A 17,116-nucleotide genomic window follows, 5' to 3' on the forward strand; every position below is an offset into this window, starting at 1 on the left:
GTGAGCAGGTCAGGGTGGCTGGAACCCCCAGAGCATGGGTGGCGGAGTGAGGGGTACCTGGTGAGGTCAGCGAGGGCCGGGACATGGGACGCAGGACGCAGGTTCTGTGAGGACTTTGGGCCTTTCCTCGCGTCCTAACAAAAATGGTCGGAAGGTCTCATTTCCTTATGAGAGATTCTTCTGTTTGGATCTCGCTTGGTTGGAAGCTTGTACCTCAGTCCCGTTTTAAATGTGATTTCAGTGGAAAGAGGATAAGTGTTGATAGAAAACAAGGTTTTTTGGAGAACCTACTGAAAGGCTCGGTCGGCCCAGTCTGGGCTCCATCCCCCGTCCATCCCTTACCCTCCATGTGACTTGGGCAAGTCACCCTGGCCTCCCTGGGGCACCTCATCTGCCAGCAGGACCCCTGGTATTGCCTTGCTGGTCACCATTTACTGAGGGCCTCGCCGGTCTTCTGGGTGAAGCGGACCCTGATTCACCGCCCTGCTGGTCCCCCTGAGAGCAGACTGGGGAGTACCACTGTCACACGTTCAAGGTTAGAGGAGCAAGGATAGCTGGGCCAGAACCTTATTTGTAAGAATTAGGAAGATGAGTCTCGTGGAACACGGCACAGAACTGGTCAGTCATTTGGAGAAAGCTGAGCAGTGACATCAGGCCCTTTGTCGCCAAGTAGCACATTCGCGAGGTCTGGGTGTGGCTGGGACAGGACAGCGCCGACCTGAGTCCCCTCGGTGTTCCCGAGCGCGTTGGCTGGCTAAGCCGCCGGGGCGGGGGAGTGCGGGCGCTGGGGAGCCACAGTGACATTGGGAGGGCCCCACTGGATGGGCCTTCTCAGGACACCAGTTAGCTGAGTCACTTCACCAATAAGAAACAGAAGCCTTTTTTTTTTTTTTTTAATCCACGGAAGGAGAGAGCAGAGGGCAGGCCTGTTAGCGTAGCATCTCAGCAATGTGCCAGAGGTTCTGTTTGTAAATGCTTTAAAGCTTGCGAACACGAGAAAGTGCTGACTTTGAGAAACTGGAGTTTCATTTCTGAGTAGCAGCCTCGCGTGGCTCTCATTTAGACTTTGTGTGAAGGGCAGATGTGGTACCAGACACCGAAATGCTCAAGCTGTCCATCGAGTGCACCCACCGGCGTCCCGGGGTGCAGAGCACAGCCCGGTGCCTGGGTCAGAGACTGCGAGGGGGCATCCCCGCCCTCAGAAGTTCAGGGGACAGCAGGGGAGGCAGATGGCAAAGGACCGATGACAAGGGAGGCCTTGGGGCTAGGGTAGGGGTGCAGGCGGGTGGGTGGGAGCCCAGCAGGAGGCAGATGGAGCCAGCAGGCCGAGAAGGGGATGGGAAGAGACGGCGTGCACCTGGACGTGGGCAGTGTTTGCAGATTGACTGATTAAGTGTTCTGAATAAGTCTGATAAAATAATGTTCCTGATGTCCATAAAGCAGGAGACGGTCCCTACTTTTTATATCTATGCGTGTGTAAGGCAGTGTTTTGTTGTAGATACTTTATACCTCTAGAACTTTTAAAATATTTATTTACTTATTTTTGTGAGAGAGAGTGCATGAGCAGAGGGCAAGGGAGAGGGAGAAGTGGTCTCCCCGCTGAGCAGGGAGCCCAGTGCGGGGCTCGATCCCAGGACCCCAGGATCATGACCCGAGCCGAAGACAGGCACTTCACCGACTGAGCCCCCCAGGCGCCCTTGTCCCCACTTCTCATTTTTATACTTAGGGAGACAAAACCTGGTCTCATAACCTCCTGATGTACTTCAGGGTTTTCTAGCTTTTTGTCTCTAAAAGAGAGCCTTGGATAGAGAGTCAGTGTTTAGGGTCAGAGGCATGGAAAGAGCAGTGGATGACGGTGAGAAGGCTGGGCTTGGTGCCAGCTGCCTCACGGCCTGGGTAGAAGCTTGGGGTGGTCACATAAGCCCTCTGAGCCCGAGGCTCTTACCCACGGATGGGACATCGTGAGGAGTCACGTGGGTGGTGCTCTTGGCCCACAGTGCCCGGAGCTGGCGTGCGGCTTCTCTAGAAGCAGACTTGCAGGCAGAGACGAGTGCAGGGGGTCTGCTGGGGCAGCATTGGCGGGGGGAGTCCAGACAGGGCAGAGGGAGGGTCGAGCTGGGACGCAGCTGCTGCAGGATGCCCGGAACTGGGTTGTCCCGTGAGCCACCCGTGTTGGATCAGGGACTAAGGGGCCCTGCACTGGGCGGCTCCCATTAGCCACGGGCTAACCCAGAGAGGGTTTCTGCCAGAAGAGTGTCTGGGCTTGAACTTGGGGTCTGGGTGGCACTCTGCAGCACACGCCACAAGGCGTGGATTAATAATTGTGAGTGTTAACTACCAGAGGTAAGTAGTTTAAAACATACCCAGGGTGCCTGGGTGGCTCGGCTGTTTGGGCAACTACCTTCAGCCTGGGTCATGATTCTGGAGTCCCGGGGTCGTGTCCCACGTTGGGCTCCCTGCTTGGCAGGGGTTCTGCTTCTTCCTCTGACCCACCCCCTTCTCGTGCTCTTTCTCTCTCTTTCAAATAAATAAATAAAATATTTAAAATTAAAATAAAATAAAAATTAAAAAATAAAGCACATGTTCTAGGGGGACGAGCAGGTGCTAGATTTCTCAGGATGCATGGCCTGGGACACTGTGCCGTTTGCTGTCACCAGGAAGACTACAACCACATCCACGGGGGCAAGTGGACCGTGAGCAACCTGCGGCTGTACCTGGAGAGCACCCGCGGCAAGGAGGTGACCAGCAAGCTGTTCGACGAGATCCACTGGATCATCGTGCAGTCGCTGAAGGCCGTGGCGGTGGGTGCGGGGCCGGGGGACACTGGGCAGGGGCTGTGAGCGGAGAGCCGCCAGGTGCCGGCAGCGGGGGATGCTTGTTTTCTCGCCACAAATACTTGTCTTTACGGGCTCGCCTCCCTCGTGTGCACGTGTCTGCCAGAGGCCGAGGCGGCTTCGGGCCCAGCTTCCCATGAGGTGCTGTGTGGGGCGCACCAGGGGCCGGACGAGTCCTGCTGGGTTCCCGGCAGCTCCCCTGGGCCGGTGGATGCAGGAGGCGTACTTCAGCGTGAGTGGATGGTCAGGGATGGCCTCACGATGGCCTCGCGATGGCCTCCCCATGTTTAGGCCTCCGGCTCTGTGACGTCGTGGGCATCCGGACACCGCCTCTCTGTTTGTTGCCTCAAGTCTGCTATTTACTGGCTGGTTTGTGGTTTTTGTTTGTGTCTTGTTTTACTGTTCAAAGCAGACAGGCATGTTTTTGAGGGAAAGGGAAAGGAGTTGACCCCGGGCCACTGGCACTGGGCCGCTATGTTCAGAGCTTCACGTGCAGCTTCCAGATGCTTGACACCCATGACTCACAGTGAATCAGAGGCTCGGCCCAGAGCACGGACATGCAGGGACAGGCACTGGGGCCCAGGCCTGCCGAGGGGGCCCCCGACAGACTGCCCCACGGCTGTGGGAACTGAGGGCACTCGGCCTGGCCCAGGGACTAGGCAACAGGTCCTGTGCGGAGTGGATGCCCTCCTCAGAGCCTCGGAGGCCTTTTCTGTGGAACTGGGAGACGGCGGGGTGGGGGGCTGGAGAGTTAGCAATTTCCTGTCCTACAGAGGCTGCTGGGACAGTGGTGTGGGCAGTGGCCAGGGGTTGCACCCCAAGCTCTTTGGGGAGATGAGGTTCCACTGACTCCCCTGAAAAATCAGCCCCCGATTCTCCACTGCCCCCCGCCCCCCACCTGGTTTTCCTCCAGTGGGTCAGGCTGGACTGGCCTGTCTCCCCTTAGGAGTTTGAGTTCTAAGTCCAGTGTTCAAAGTAGAGCCCACACACCCACTAAGGCTTAAAAAGGCCTTGCTGTCGAGTCTGTGTGCTGCTCTCACTGTGGGGTGCACGAGGGTCCCTAGGGCACAGGGACGTGACTGCTTGCTGGGCCTTCCCACAGGTTTTGATCCAGGCAGGCGGGGCTGGGCCTGGGAATCTGCACTGTGAGTGGCCAGCAGGGTTTCTGATGTACCCGGAGACCAGTTTATGAAGTAGAATTGAACATTAAAAAGAAAATCCAAAATTCAGCAGTAAATGCATTGACTCTTGTCATGGAGAGCAGAGGTTCCTGACCGGGCAGCCCGCATCCTTCAGGGCCCGAGAAGGGCCTGGCAGCCTGGCGGAGAGCGTCTGTGTGTTTGTGATGAGAGACTGCACAGGCTGAACTCTGTGTGCCGACTGTGGAGCCGGACTTGTGTCCACTCCAGGGACAGTCCTGCGTGGACAGAGACGCCGCTGCTCGGATCAGGCCTCAGATGAGTGAGGCCCGGAGACCCCCGTGATTGCTTCAGGATGTCCCCTCTCGGCGGCTGAGTGCAGTTTTCATGTCTGAGCCGAAGAGGGGGAGGAACATGGCAGGGAGGAAGGGTAGCCCTGGGGGTGGAGGAAGGCGCGCTGGCCTTGGCAGTGAGACTCCTGCACGCAGCACCGCTGGGAGGTCCCGCCGCCCCACCGCCTGTGGCCTCCCTGGTGGTGGTGTCAGCCAGGCCCCCAGGGCCACCACGCAAGCCGCTTCCTCTCTTGCAGCCGGTGATGAACAACGACAAACACTGCTTCGAGTGCTACGGGTACGACATCATCATCGACGACAAGCTGAAGCCCTGGTTGATTGAGGTAACCTTGTGGCTGGAGCCCCAGCGGCTGCCTCTGCCCGTGTCACCCTGGAGCCCCTGGGCAGGCCCGGCCGGTGCAGCTGAGGAGGTGGAATGGGCGGGTGCACAGGCGCCACAAGCTTGCAGGTGGACAGGGAGCCACTCCCCACTCTTGGCACTGAGCCCAGATCACTCAGCCGAGCTCAGCACTGTGGCCCTCCCGGGTGCTTCCGGACATGTCGTGCCCTGGAGGTCCTGTCCTGTCCTCTTGAGGACATTGTTGCTATTCAGGAAAGGAGCTCCCAGACCCGGAAGCCTGTGGGAGGCAGTAGCCTACCGGCCAGAGATAAGGGATGTTATCTTCCTTGCCGAGGCATACTTTGGGAGTGGCTCCCTCTGCCTCTTTCAAGGGGTGCACGGACTGTGGCTGTGGCTGGCCTCGGGGCACGCACCATTTCCCTGGTGACAGGCCTGGGCGATGCTTGCCTCAGCTGCTGTGGGCGCTGGCGGACGCGCCTGAGGCCCAGAGCCTGCCTTGCTGGGGTTGCCCTGCTTTGCTCTGTGGCCAGAGAGAGGGGCTTGGGGCTCAGGGGACACAGCCACGAGAACGAGGGCCGTCTGTTCCTTTGGTTCGTCTCCTTATGTGTGCCTCTGAGCGCCGGCCAAGGTAGATGGCTCAAGTCCTTTAGCTCAGTCCCATTTTGAGCCAGGAAAGTTGAGTCTTAAAAGGAGGGCATAGCGAGTGGTCCCTTGTAGGGCAGTGCAGTGGGAGCCCTTACAGGAAGCTGCTGGGAGAGCCGCCTTATCAGAGAGCAAACTGTTCCGGAACAATATTTTCCAGGTTACTTGTTATCTGCCAAAACTCGGGGGGGGGCGGGAGCATGCATGGAGATATACGTAGAGATAGAGAGGGATTTGCAGGTGCAAATATGGAATATTTCTGTGTTTTCTTTTTCCATTTTCAAAGTCCACTGTACAACCCACTGTTCCGTTAAAAAAAAAGTAACTTGAATGGAAGTCAAGCTTTCCTTGACGAGCTAGATCGTAATTGTGAATAACACTAACGTAATAACAGACCTTAATTTTAGCATATCTATGATAATCTTGGTGTTCTGGTATGGGAGCATAGTAATTCCAAGGACGCCTGAGGTTCGTACAGTCCCTTTCACTGTTGTACATTTGCCACTCTGCTGGCAGCTCCGAGACAGAGTCTTGCTGTTCGGGAGAAACCTGAACCACTTGCAGACTTGCTGCTCCGCTCTCCCGCGGCCTGAGGGAACAGCTAACCAAGAGCATTATAGCTGTGCCTAAAGTAAGAGTGAGTAGGTCGTAACTGATGTCCTGTGGGTCTCTCCACACAGTAAGTGCATTTTAACCTGTGGACGTTTGACATTGCTTAGCAGCTCAGGGCCCTTATGGGACTAACTTTCTGTCTTTCAGATGGGTTCCTAATTTGGCAGAATATTGCTTTGTTGGTGACTTAATTACTCCCTTCACCAAAAAGGGGCCCCCGGGACACCTGGGTGGCTCAGTCGGTAGGTAGAAAATCCGACTCTTGATCTTGGGGTCCTGAGTTTGAGCCCCATGTTGGGTACAGAGATTACTCAAAGGGGGGTACATTACGTTTTACTCCAACCCCACGATGCTGCTTGGTCAGGCTGATCTGGTTCACTGATTCCAGCAAAGCTAGGGGTGGGGGAGACTTTCAATACTTGGGACAGAGCTCATCACACAGGTAGACACGGAAGTTGTATTTGTGATCTAGTGTCACTTGACATTTTTTTAAAAAGATTTTGTTTATTTGACAGAGAGAAAGATGGTGAAAGAGCACAAGTGCGGGGGAGCTGGAGAGGGAGAAGCAGGCTCCTCACTGAGCAGGGAGCCCGACGTGGGGCTTGATCCCAGGACAGTGGGATCATGACCTGAGCTGAAGGCAGATGCTTAACAACTGAGCCACCCAAGTGCCCCATCATTTTTTCTAAAGATTTTAGAATCCAGTTTCTCCCAAACAGCCAGACTCGGTCTCTGTGCTGCTAGCAGAGTAGCCAACGTACAACAGTGCAAGGGATCACGATCTGAGCCAAAGGTAGACGCTTAACCAACTGAGCCCCCCTGGGCACGCCTTCACTTAACATTTTTATTTGTTTGATAAGTGATTTGCAAGTCCTAATCCTGGCCTGTTTTCAATATTTATTTATATTTTATCCAATAGCTAATGAAAGCAGATCCAAAAATGCTTCCTATACGAAGTACTGGAGGATATTAGATACAAACAGTATGACATGACAGTCTGACCCACAGTGTGTGGTAGCTGGCCTTTTCCTTGGCAGCACACGTGTTCACCCGCAGGAGTCCGCCATCCCAGTGAAGAACGCGGTTCCTTTCCTCTCGCAGGTGAATGCGTCCCCGTCTCTCACCTCCAGCACCGCCAACGACCGAATCCTGAAGTATAACCTGATCAACGACACTCTCAATATTGCGGTCCCGAACGGCGAGATTCCAGACTGTAAATGGAACAAGTCACCCCCGAAGGAAGTCCTCGGCAATTACGAAATTCTGTAAGTCTGTGTGCAGACTGGGCAGCTGTCCTTGTGCGTTTCGGGTTGAGGGGCATCATGGCCCAACGTGGATTTTCTACACGTGTGTGGACTTGCCTTGGGCCAAGTATTTTTATTTATTATCAGTGTTGCGGGATAGGTCATGTTGTAGCAGAAAAACGTGTCTTAAACTAGGCCCTTGTCTGGGTCTTTTGCTTGATCAACATTGATGGAGCGTTTGCCACCTGCTGGGCACCACGTGAGCCGCTGGGGCAGGTGGGAGCAGGTGGGAACAGGTGGGAGCAGGAGAGCTCTATGGCTTGCCTTCTCCCGGGCCACCATGGAGCAGAGAGCCCCGGTGCGCACCCAGGCTCCAGCAGCTGGAGCTGTGGGACCCTGATGAACTCTCTGCAGTTCTTCGAGCCTCTGTGTGTCCCGCTTGAGTGGGGCTCCTGCAAGCGATCTCACAGAGTTGGGAAGGCGAGAATGTTCGCGATGATCCTGACAGCTGAGGGCTGCCCACATGCCCCAAATCGTGCAGAGCTTCATTTCCCCAGAGACCCCCTGAGGTCAGTGTTGTCACAAGCTCCCTCTCACGCATGCGGAAACAGGTTTGGAGAGGTACAGTGGCCTATTGGTGGTGACCGCGAGTGGGAGCAGCGTGCGAGCCTGTCAAGGGGACAGTGGTTGAGTGACGTACCATTGGTTCGTACTGTGGGATAGTGAGTGGCCGCTGAGAGCATGGCCCAGGAGCTCTGGTGGGGCCTGGGGGGCTGCGGGAGGAAAGTTCGTTGTAGAAAAGGGTGCGCGAGGGACACGTGTTCGCTGGTCTGTGTGGGTGCGGCTACCGTGGGCTGTGAGGTCTGGAAGGGGAGCTGGAGAAACGGCGAAATCAGGGCCCCAGATGCAAGGGACGTGTGTGTTAGGGTCACGCTAGTCTTTGTGTAAAAGTAAAAATGCACATTTAACGTTTCTAGAAAACAAAGGAAGAAATTTGTAGTGAACCTCGTGTGTCGCACGCCGATCCCAGGTGGGCGTTACTGGCGTGGGGACTCGGACTCCAGAGCCCACGGCTGACGGCGCTGTCTCCGCCGTGTGCCCTTGACGTATGCGCGCAGCACCGGGGAGGGGGGAGGGGGGAAGGTCAGCTCAGAAGGGCAGTGTGGGGCCTCGGGGGCAGTGGTGGGGAGCTGCGAGTGTGACCACTCAGCATGGCGCTGGTTTTCTCCAGCCGCGGGCAGTGGTTAAGTGGGTAAGTGCAGGGTGAGCCGGGGGCGGGAAGTGGCCAGCGCTGGGGGCTTGTCGGCCAGGGAGGAGGGTGAGAGGGGAGGACAGCGGGGGGCAGTGGGAGGGGACAGGAGGTCCTGGGGCTTGCGGGCTGCTGGGCTTGGGGCACAGGGATGCGAGCGGGGGAAGCAGAGGCAGAGGTCAGAGGGAGGGTCTGCAATCCAGGCTTTGCGGGATGGCGGTTACTGGACACAACTGTCCCCCGGGGGCCGCGGGAACGGGCCTGAGCTGAGGCGGAGGACGAGGTCACGGGGGGTGGTGCAAGGTCAGGGAATTGGGGTCTCTTGTTTGGTCATCGCCCTGACCAAGAACCGGGAGCCAGGGGCCTGAATGGTAAGGAATCAGGTTACAGGTAACTGCACAAGGCGCGTGGTGGATCCTGCTGACCTGGGAGGGGGGCTTTGTGGGGGGCTCCCTCCAGCCCCCGGGGTACGATGGGTGCGAGGGAAAGCACCCCCACTGGAGGGGCGGCAGGGAAGCCATGTCTTCAGGGAGAGCCGGGGTTTAGCGCAGGAAGGTGCAGAGGACGTTCCAGGATGAGGTGGGGACTCGGGGGTTTGCAGGTGGCCGGTGAGTTCTGAGGGGATCGGTCTTCCTCCAGCCAGTGTGGCGGCAGGCCAGGCTCTTGGAGCCCCGGGGCTGTTGGGGGAGACACCCCACTTCCAGTTAAAGACAGAGTCTGAGCCTCATTGCTGTTAGCTGACAAAGCAAAAAGGCGACCCCCCCCCAACCCGTTCGGTGCCCCCTCACCCCTTTGAGTAAGGAGGGCTCCCGCGCAGAGCTAATCGATCCAGGCGCTTCCACGCAGGCCTGCTCCCCAGTGCTCAGAGGACCTCATGGTCAGGAAGCCCGTTGCTGGCTCCCAGCCATGGCCTCCTACAGTGGTAGCCGGCTGCGTGGGCATGGAGGGCCCTGACTTTCTACTGCGTCGGTGCTCTGCCTCCCGTGGGGGGCTCGCAGTGGTCTCCAGAGTATGCCAGAAGCAAGAGGAGGAAGCCAAGCGCCAGTTAGCCGCCCAAGGTCATGCTACCGGTGCTGGCCCCCAGAAGTAGGTGCTCTTGTTGCCCTGATCGCCATCCTGGCCTTCAAGCCATGCGGCCTGGCTTTCTGTGCCTGCAGCCTCCAGGGCCCAGGGCTGAAGGTGCTGGGTATACGCTTGCACAGCCTTTAAAGCCCAACTGTGGTGGCTCAGTCCATTAAGCATCTGCCTTTGGCTCAGGTCATGAGATGCAGGGTCCAGCCCCGCATGGGGCTCCCTGCTCAGCCCAGAGTCTGCTTGAGATTCTCTCTCTCCCGCTGCCCCTCCCCCCACTCACTCTCTCCCTCTCTAAATAAGGTAATTGATCTTTTTTTTTAAAGATTTTATTTATTTTACAGAGAGAGAGGGAGAGAGAGGAGGTGGGCACATGAGCAGGGGCAGAGGGAGAGGGAGAAGCAGGCTCCCCACTGAGCCAGGAGCCTGACGTGGGACTCGATCCCAAGGCCCTGGGATTGTGACCTGAGCTGAAGGCAACCGCTTAACCAACTGAGCCACCAGGCATCCCTGATCTTTTTTTTTTTTTATTTATTCGTTTGTTAGAGAGATAGAACACGCACGTAAGCAGGGGGAACAGCAGGCAGAGGGAGAAGCAGGCTCCCCGTTGAGCAAGGAACCTGATGTGGGTGGGGCTCAACCCCAGGACCCCCTGGGATCATGACCTGAGCCGAAGGCAGACGCCAACTGAGCCACCCAGGCGTCCCAATAAATAAATCTTTTTTTTTTTTTTTTTTTTTTTAAAGATTTTATTTATTTATTTGAGAGAGAGACAGTGAGAGAGAACATGAGCAAGGAGAAGGTCAGAGAGAGAAGCAGACTCCCCGTCGAGCTGGGAGACTGATGCGGGACTGGATCCCGGGACTCCGGGATCATGACCTGAGCCGAAGGCAGTCGTCCAACCAACTGAGCCACCCAGGCGTCCCAAATAAATCTTTTAAAAATAAAAAAATAGGGGCGCCTGGGTGGCTCAGTGGGTTAAGCCACTGCCTTCGGCTCAGGTCATGATCTCAGGGTCCTGGGATCGAGTCCCGCATCGGGCTCTCTGCTCAGCGGGGAGCCTGCTTCCCTCTCTCTCTCTCTCTGCCTGCCTCTCCATCTACTTGTGATTTCTCTCTGTCAAATAAATAAATAAAATCTTTAAAAAAAAAAAATAAATAAAATAAAAATAAAAAAATAAAAAATAAAACACGGTCTGGACCGTGCCAGTGACTGCAACCCCCTTGTCATTCTGCTCAAATGAGAAGGGGCCCTAGGAGACCATCCCAGCAGCACCCCTGGGAACAGCCCATCCCAGAGCCCCGCTGCTTGCCACAGGCACAGCGAGGCCGGTGAGCCCTGTGTGGTCGCTCCGCCCACTCCCCCCGCCGTCGTCAGTGCATTCTTCCTGCACACCCACCCAGCAGTGAGGTGCTGGGGGGCACTGTGAGCCGGACAGATGGGGGTCACTGCAGCGATGGAGACACAGAACCAGCAACAGAGTGGTGATGGGGAGTGCTAACTCGTGAGTGGGGACTCAGGGGCTCTAGCAGTCCTTGGGGTGGGGAGGGACCCCCACATCAGAACCTCAGTGTCCCTGGGGAGTCCCCCCCTGCAGCAGCATCTCTCCTGAAGGAGCTAGGGGAGAGGAGGGCCCTCCGTGTTGCCCTGACCTCCGTTCCGGAAGAGGGAAGCCGCGCAGTGTGTGCCGTGTGGGTGACAGTCAACAAACTGGCCTTCCTCGTCCTCGCCTTTCCCTCGCGGCCCCGCATTTGCCAGCAGCAGCACAAGGCAGCAAATATGTTCTTCAGCTTCCAAAGCTTCTCCCCCACACTGCTCTCAGCTTGCGGATTCCGATTCCGGGAATAAACGTAGAACAGAAATAGCCCCTTTTCGAGAAGTCAGCAAAATTCAGCTAATGCAACCTAACTGAGCAGCATCGTACCTTTCGCATTGGACACGGACATCTACTTACGACAGAGGCTCCTCAGTCAGGGCGTGGCCACCAAAGGACACCTAGGAAGGAGGTTTACTAGGGAACAGAAATGTTTTCATGCTCTTTTTTTTTTTTTTTTTAAAGATTTTATTTATTTATTTGACAGAGAGAGATCACAAACAGGCAGAGAGGCAGGCAGAGAGAGAGGAGGAAGCAGGCTCCCTGCTGAGCAGAGAGCCCGATGCGGGGCTCAATCCCAGGACCCTGGGATCATGACCCGAGCCGAAGGCAGCGGCTTAACCCACTGAGCCACCCAGGCGCCCCTGTTTTCATGCTCTTGATCCACAGGGTTAAAAGGCCCCAATTAAGAATCTGAAGTCTTGGGATTTATTTGATCCCACAGACCTTCCGACACTGAGTAAACCTCTCCCAGGGGCAGATGGAAAGTGGGAATCCGTCGGGAGGGTGATCAAAGTCACTGGGACCCCACAAGCGGGACCCCCTCACCAGGGCCTGCACCCGCCAGGCCCCACAGTGGGTGCAGTGACATTTCTCCAGCCTTGCGGACCCCTTAGGAGGCGCTCACTGTGGCAAGAGAAGCCAGGGACTACCCAGATGTCCGAATCGGGCACGGGCATCCACAATTCTAGCTCCGTCTTTTCTGAGGCAGAAGCCCAGGCTCTGTGTCCTACACAGGCCGTGCTTTCACACCGCACAGGTCTGGCACGTGAATGCTAGTGGGCCAATGCAGGGGAGGCCTCAGCTGGTGGGTGCTCAATCTGGCCTTTCTTGCAGAGGTGACCTGCTCGCCCTGTCCTGGTCCCCTCCCCCCGGTGGGTCATTCGCACCCTGTTCCCCGTTTGAAGTGGGGTCCATCATACCCCCAGATGTTGTGTGTAAGAGTATTTCCAGACATCTGTCCTCTCCCTCACCTCTCTGGTGTCTCATGTTTCTTTGGGGGTCACTGCCGACTTCCACCTGGTAGGAAGCCTTTAGAAAACATTGACGGCAGGAGCCGGGAACAGTTCACAGAGTAATTTAGCAAGTCTGTACCCGCCTGCTCTGCGGTCTCAGGCAGGGTCTGCTGGGCTGGCAGTCGGGAGGCATGTGGGGGGTTGGGGGGCGGGCAAGCTGCTTCCCTGGGCGACGTGGGATTTACGGGATTGGCCGTGCTCGGCGCTGCTGCCCCTTCTGCCAACCCCTGAAGGTGATCCTCTGTTTCCAGCTATGACGAAGAGCTGGCGCAGGGCGATGGCGCTGACCGAGAGCTGAGAAGTCGTCAGGGCCAGTCGCAGGGGCCCAAGGGGGGCCGATCGCGAGACTCGGGCAGAACCGTCCTCACCACCTGGAAGTGAGCACCAGTCGCCACGAAAGACGGCGAGCCAGACCTGCCGGATACTCAGCGCACCTGGGCCCATTTCAAACTTTTCCTTTTTCTAGAGCTTTTTCCCCCCTTTCCTAAGCGCTGTAAATAAAGGCACTTCTTTGGGAGGTTAAGGAGTCTCTTGGGAGGAAAGATGCCCCGCTTCTCCTTCCCTCTCACGCAGTACCTCTGAGACCAGACCTGTGGGGGTTTTCCCCACACCCAGCCTGTCTGCGCTCCTCTGGCTGGTGCTGGGTGTCCACGATTTCTCTCCATTTTGATACCATCTGCCTGGAGATGGCGTCTGATCCCACCGGGGAAGGACCCAGTCCCGCAAAGCTGTCCCCCCTGCCCCCGCATCGCCATAACCTCAGAAGCCGATCCTGGCTGTCTCCTGTACTCCTGACCTCCCTGCTCTAAGTGGGAGGTTCCCACCACCTTTCTCCAAGGGCTTCATTCCTTGGCCAGAGTGGCTCATGGGACTCAGGAAAACCGTTCACCTGCTCGATTACCCATTTCTCATGAAGGATGCAACTCGGGTCAGCCCGATGGAAGAGATGCAGGAGCCAAGGTATGGGGGAAGGGGTGGGGAGCTTCCGTGCCCTCCCTGGGTACGCCGCCCTTCCAGCACCTTCCTGGGGTGACCAGCCTGGAAGCTCTCTGGAGTCCGTATTCGAGATTTGTGAAGGTTTCATTATATATGGCATTGGTTGATTAAATCATTGGCCATCAAAGATTGATTCAACCTTTAGCCCCACCTCCTCCCCAAGAGCTGGGGGGCAGCGGCTGGAAGTGTCCACCCTCTGATCCCCGCGTGGTCCCCTGGCAGCCAGTCCGTCTACCTGGGAGCCCCCAGCCACCGGGTCAGCCATCAGCCCAAACTGGCTTGGTTGAAAGGAGCTCGTTAGGAATAACAGAAGACACCGTTTCTCTTTTAGTACCCGGGGCTATTTCAGGACCAGGGAACAGAACTAAGTATTCTAACAAAAAGCTGTCCCTGTCGCTCTTGGAAAGGAAAGGACAGGGGTTTTAGGAACTGTGTGACAGGAAGAGGGACAAAGACCAAATCTCTCTCTTTCTTTTTTTTTTTTTTTAAATTAAAAGATTTTATTTATTCATTTGAGAGAGACATGCGAGAGAGGGGAACACAAGCAGGGGGAGTAGGAGAGGGAGAAGCAGGCTTCCCAAGGAGCAGGGAGCCCGATGCGGGGCTCCATCCCAGGACCCTGGGATCACGACCTGAGCCGAAGGCAGACGCTTAGCCGACTGAGCCACCCACACGTCCCTATATTTCTTATTATAAATCACAACACCCTATTTCCTGGAAGAATCGATTCACTAGTGCCTGAAACCAGCTCTTTCCAGAGACAGACAGCCTCAGCATCCGACTGAGTTTATTACAAAGTGTTCATGTTTTAAAAATACTGCGCTGAAAAAAAAATACTGTGCTGACCTAAGAACGAAAGCTGACTGTCTCACAGAGTCATGGTGCTGTGAGAAAGCAAGATCTTTAGCCTGACAGCTACTTCGGTGTCAGTCCCTCTAACTGTGACTCTGAGGAAAACCGGCAACTGGGACTGTGTGTCAGTAATCTGTCCTGCTGCTCAGGAAGAGACCAGTTTTTGTCACTTCGATTTTGGAGGTGAGTCTGTCAGATGGGCCCAGACGGTCCCTGCTGTGTGGCCCAGTGGACGTGAGCATCCAGGGGTCCTTACCGCTTACCAGAGGTAAGCGTCGTTGGCAGCTGGCGGCCGGGCCCAACTCCAGGGGTGCTGAGCTGACGGGAAGCCGCCCTGGACACCGAGTGAGGTGGAGGAGAATCCGGGAAGCCTTGAGTCAGTCCGGCAGAGTGACTGATGAACGCCAGTAACCCCCGAGATGCGGGCTCCTTCTAGAAAGAGCCTTTTCCTGACAGTCATGCTTGACACTGTTCACTGCTGCTTCAGTCACTGTCTTGAATTTATCTTTAAAACTCCCCACCTGAGGGGCGCTTGGGTGGCTCAGTCAGTTAAGCGTCGGCCTTTGGCTCAGGTCATAATCCTGGGGTCCTGGGATCGAGCCCCACATCAGGCTCCCTGCTCAATGTGCTCTCTCTCTCTCCCTCTCCCTTTCTCTCTCTGTCAAATAGATAAAATCTTTTTTTTTTTTAAAGGCAAAACAAAAAACTCCCCACCTGAAAAAAAACAAAAACCAAAAAAACTCCCCACCTGTCTTGTTGTGGTGTTAGTAGTAGGGTTTGGTCTCCTGGTGGTGTACTGAGGACATAGCACGCTGACCGAAGTCTTCCTCACACCCGTGTGTGAACACATGTCTGGTTTATACGTCCTGTCACGTGTGTCTGTGTGCTCACATGTGTTGAATGCCATTTCACGGCCAGTTGGGGAAAAGGGCCCTTTAGGTGGTAGGACAGAGAGAGAGAGGTGTGACACAAGTGGCACTCAGCCGACATTCACATGAATTGCAGTTTGAGGGGACTTGTCTGCGGTGTCCCTGAAAGCCTAAGATTGTTCCACCTCCATGGCCTCATCTGAGGTCTAACGTTCCTGGCGGGTGTGGCTTTGACCTCGAGTCAGACCTGGGCTCCAAGCCTGACTCTGCCATTTATTAGCTCGTCCCAAGGCTGGCCAGGGGATCTTTGGACCTTGGCCGGTTGGTATATAGAAGGAGATTAATTATATCCGCTTCAGAAGTCACCAGTGTCACAGCCCCGGGTCCGGCCCGCCCCACTGGCGCTGCGGCTCCGACGCGTCTCCTGACCCAGGAGGGGCACAGTCCGCGGGGCAGAGGGCCTCCACCCCTGGCTCCAGCCCACGGCTGTTCCAGCCACCACGTCCTCCAACCCAGCTTCTCAGTTGTGTTGTTTTTGATTTGTTCTCAGGGTCTCTGGGAGCAGGGTGGAGTCCCTGGCTGGGAACACTGACCTCGATCTGAGCACAAAGGGCAACACTGTCAACCTCAGGAGAGAAGTCGTTAGTTTGCCGACGTGCAGGTTGCTCGGTGAAGGCGGGTCTGCTAGAAAGATTCCGTCCAACACTGACTGTCACATCGGCGATGTCATGTTCTGGGGCAGATGTTTCCTCCGAACACTTCCAGAACACACAGGGGCGGGAAGCGGGCGATGTCCGAAGCAGGCCACGGAAATTCGTGGATTGTAAACGCTATTCATCACCGAGCCGTTCCCCCCTTTGGAATCGTCCAGGATGACACTTTCTGCTTTCTTATCAGCTCCCGTTAATTTTTTCCCCTTTCGATGGGGGCTGGAAGGGCGGGTTCCAAACTCTGAGGGTCATTTTCACAAGGATTCTTTTTTTGTTTGATTTTATTTTTTTCCAGAGCACATTTGTCATTTCCCTGCTTCTCCAACGGGCTGCTCCCCAGTATTCCCTCGTGGGTGCACAAGCTGGGAACACCACAGTGTCTTCCTAAATGTCTCCCCACCCCGCGGTCCCTAAGCCTGGTGACAGCCTCCTCACTCAGCCTCCTCCTTCCCCTGGGCCTCCCCGCCGGACCCCTGCCGAGCCCCGCACCAGTCTCAGTCTGCAGGCCCACCCCCACCCCGTCCCCAGTCAGGCTTCAACCTCAGGCCAGCAGGAGATATATATATATTTTAATTAGCGTCCATTTTGCCCCAGTGTGTGGTGGTTCTTCGACGCACTGCCCAAAAGACAAAGTCTCTTGTCCTTGGGAGGATTCAGGAGGCCCTCTGCACATGCTTTGTCCACCAGTCCCAAACTCACCCGACTCTTCTCTCCCTGGACTGTCCATCTTCCTCCAAGGACCATTTCCAGCTCCGCTGCCTCCCCCAGCCAGCTGGGGGCGGTGTTTCCTCCCAGCACCCTGGCCCTTGGTCTCCCCAGCATCATCAGGCTCTCAGGGAGGCAGCTGAGGGTCGGCTGCGGGGACCCTGGCCAGCCTGCCTCGAGGCCCAGCACCTGGTTCTGCTCAGCGACCAGGCACTCACAAGGTGGCCGCTGTGTCATTTAACAGGTGCTGTGCCCAAGCAGACCGCCCTCCGGGCATTTCAGGACCCTTTGTGAGGCAACAGGAGCATCTTTCCAATTTTGCTTCCTGTTTCTCATTTGGGAAGACGCTGTATTCTCATGTTCCCTGATCTGTCCCAGCTTGTGAACTATATTGTATCTCCTATACTTTTAAGTTAAAAATAGCATTTCCATACTTGTGTGTCTGGGAGCATTCAAAGCGGTCCATCTCCCGCTTACTGCCCCCGTGGCTGGTGCTCCTTGAGCAGAAACAACCTAGGGGACCACAGGGTCCCCTGTAGGGAGCCACAGGCTTCCCCTGCCTCCCACTTGTCCACATTTTGTTTTTTCCATTTTCAAGTTCAGCTCCCTTG

General features: G+C 56.0%; 1 protein-coding gene across 3 annotated transcripts in view; it reads left to right on the top strand.

Moving 5' to 3' along the window:
• Positions 1-12,896, top strand: part of TTLL1 (tubulin tyrosine ligase like 1) — a 31,068-nt gene extending 18,172 nt beyond the window's left edge. For all 3 annotated transcript variants that reach the window (XM_004771178.3, XM_004771177.3, XM_004771179.3), the window contains 4 exons: positions 2,658-2,801; positions 4,563-4,649; positions 7,022-7,185; positions 12,625-12,896. In XM_004771178.3, coding sequence (XP_004771235.1) covers positions 2,658-2,801; positions 4,563-4,649; positions 7,022-7,185; positions 12,625-12,754 — 525 coding nt within the window. In that variant the 3' untranslated portion in view covers positions 12,755-12,896. The remainder of the gene's footprint in view (positions 1-2,657; positions 2,802-4,562; positions 4,650-7,021; positions 7,186-12,624) is intronic.
• Positions 12,897-17,116: the final 4,220 nt, after the last annotated feature.

Source organism: Mustela putorius, unplaced genomic scaffold, assembly GCF_011764305.1.
Source record: "Mustela putorius furo isolate JIRA1106 unplaced genomic scaffold, ASM1176430v1.1 tig00000738_pilon_pilon_pilon, whole genome shotgun sequence".
Taxonomy (NCBI): Eukaryota; Metazoa; Chordata; class Mammalia; order Carnivora; family Mustelidae; genus Mustela; species Mustela putorius.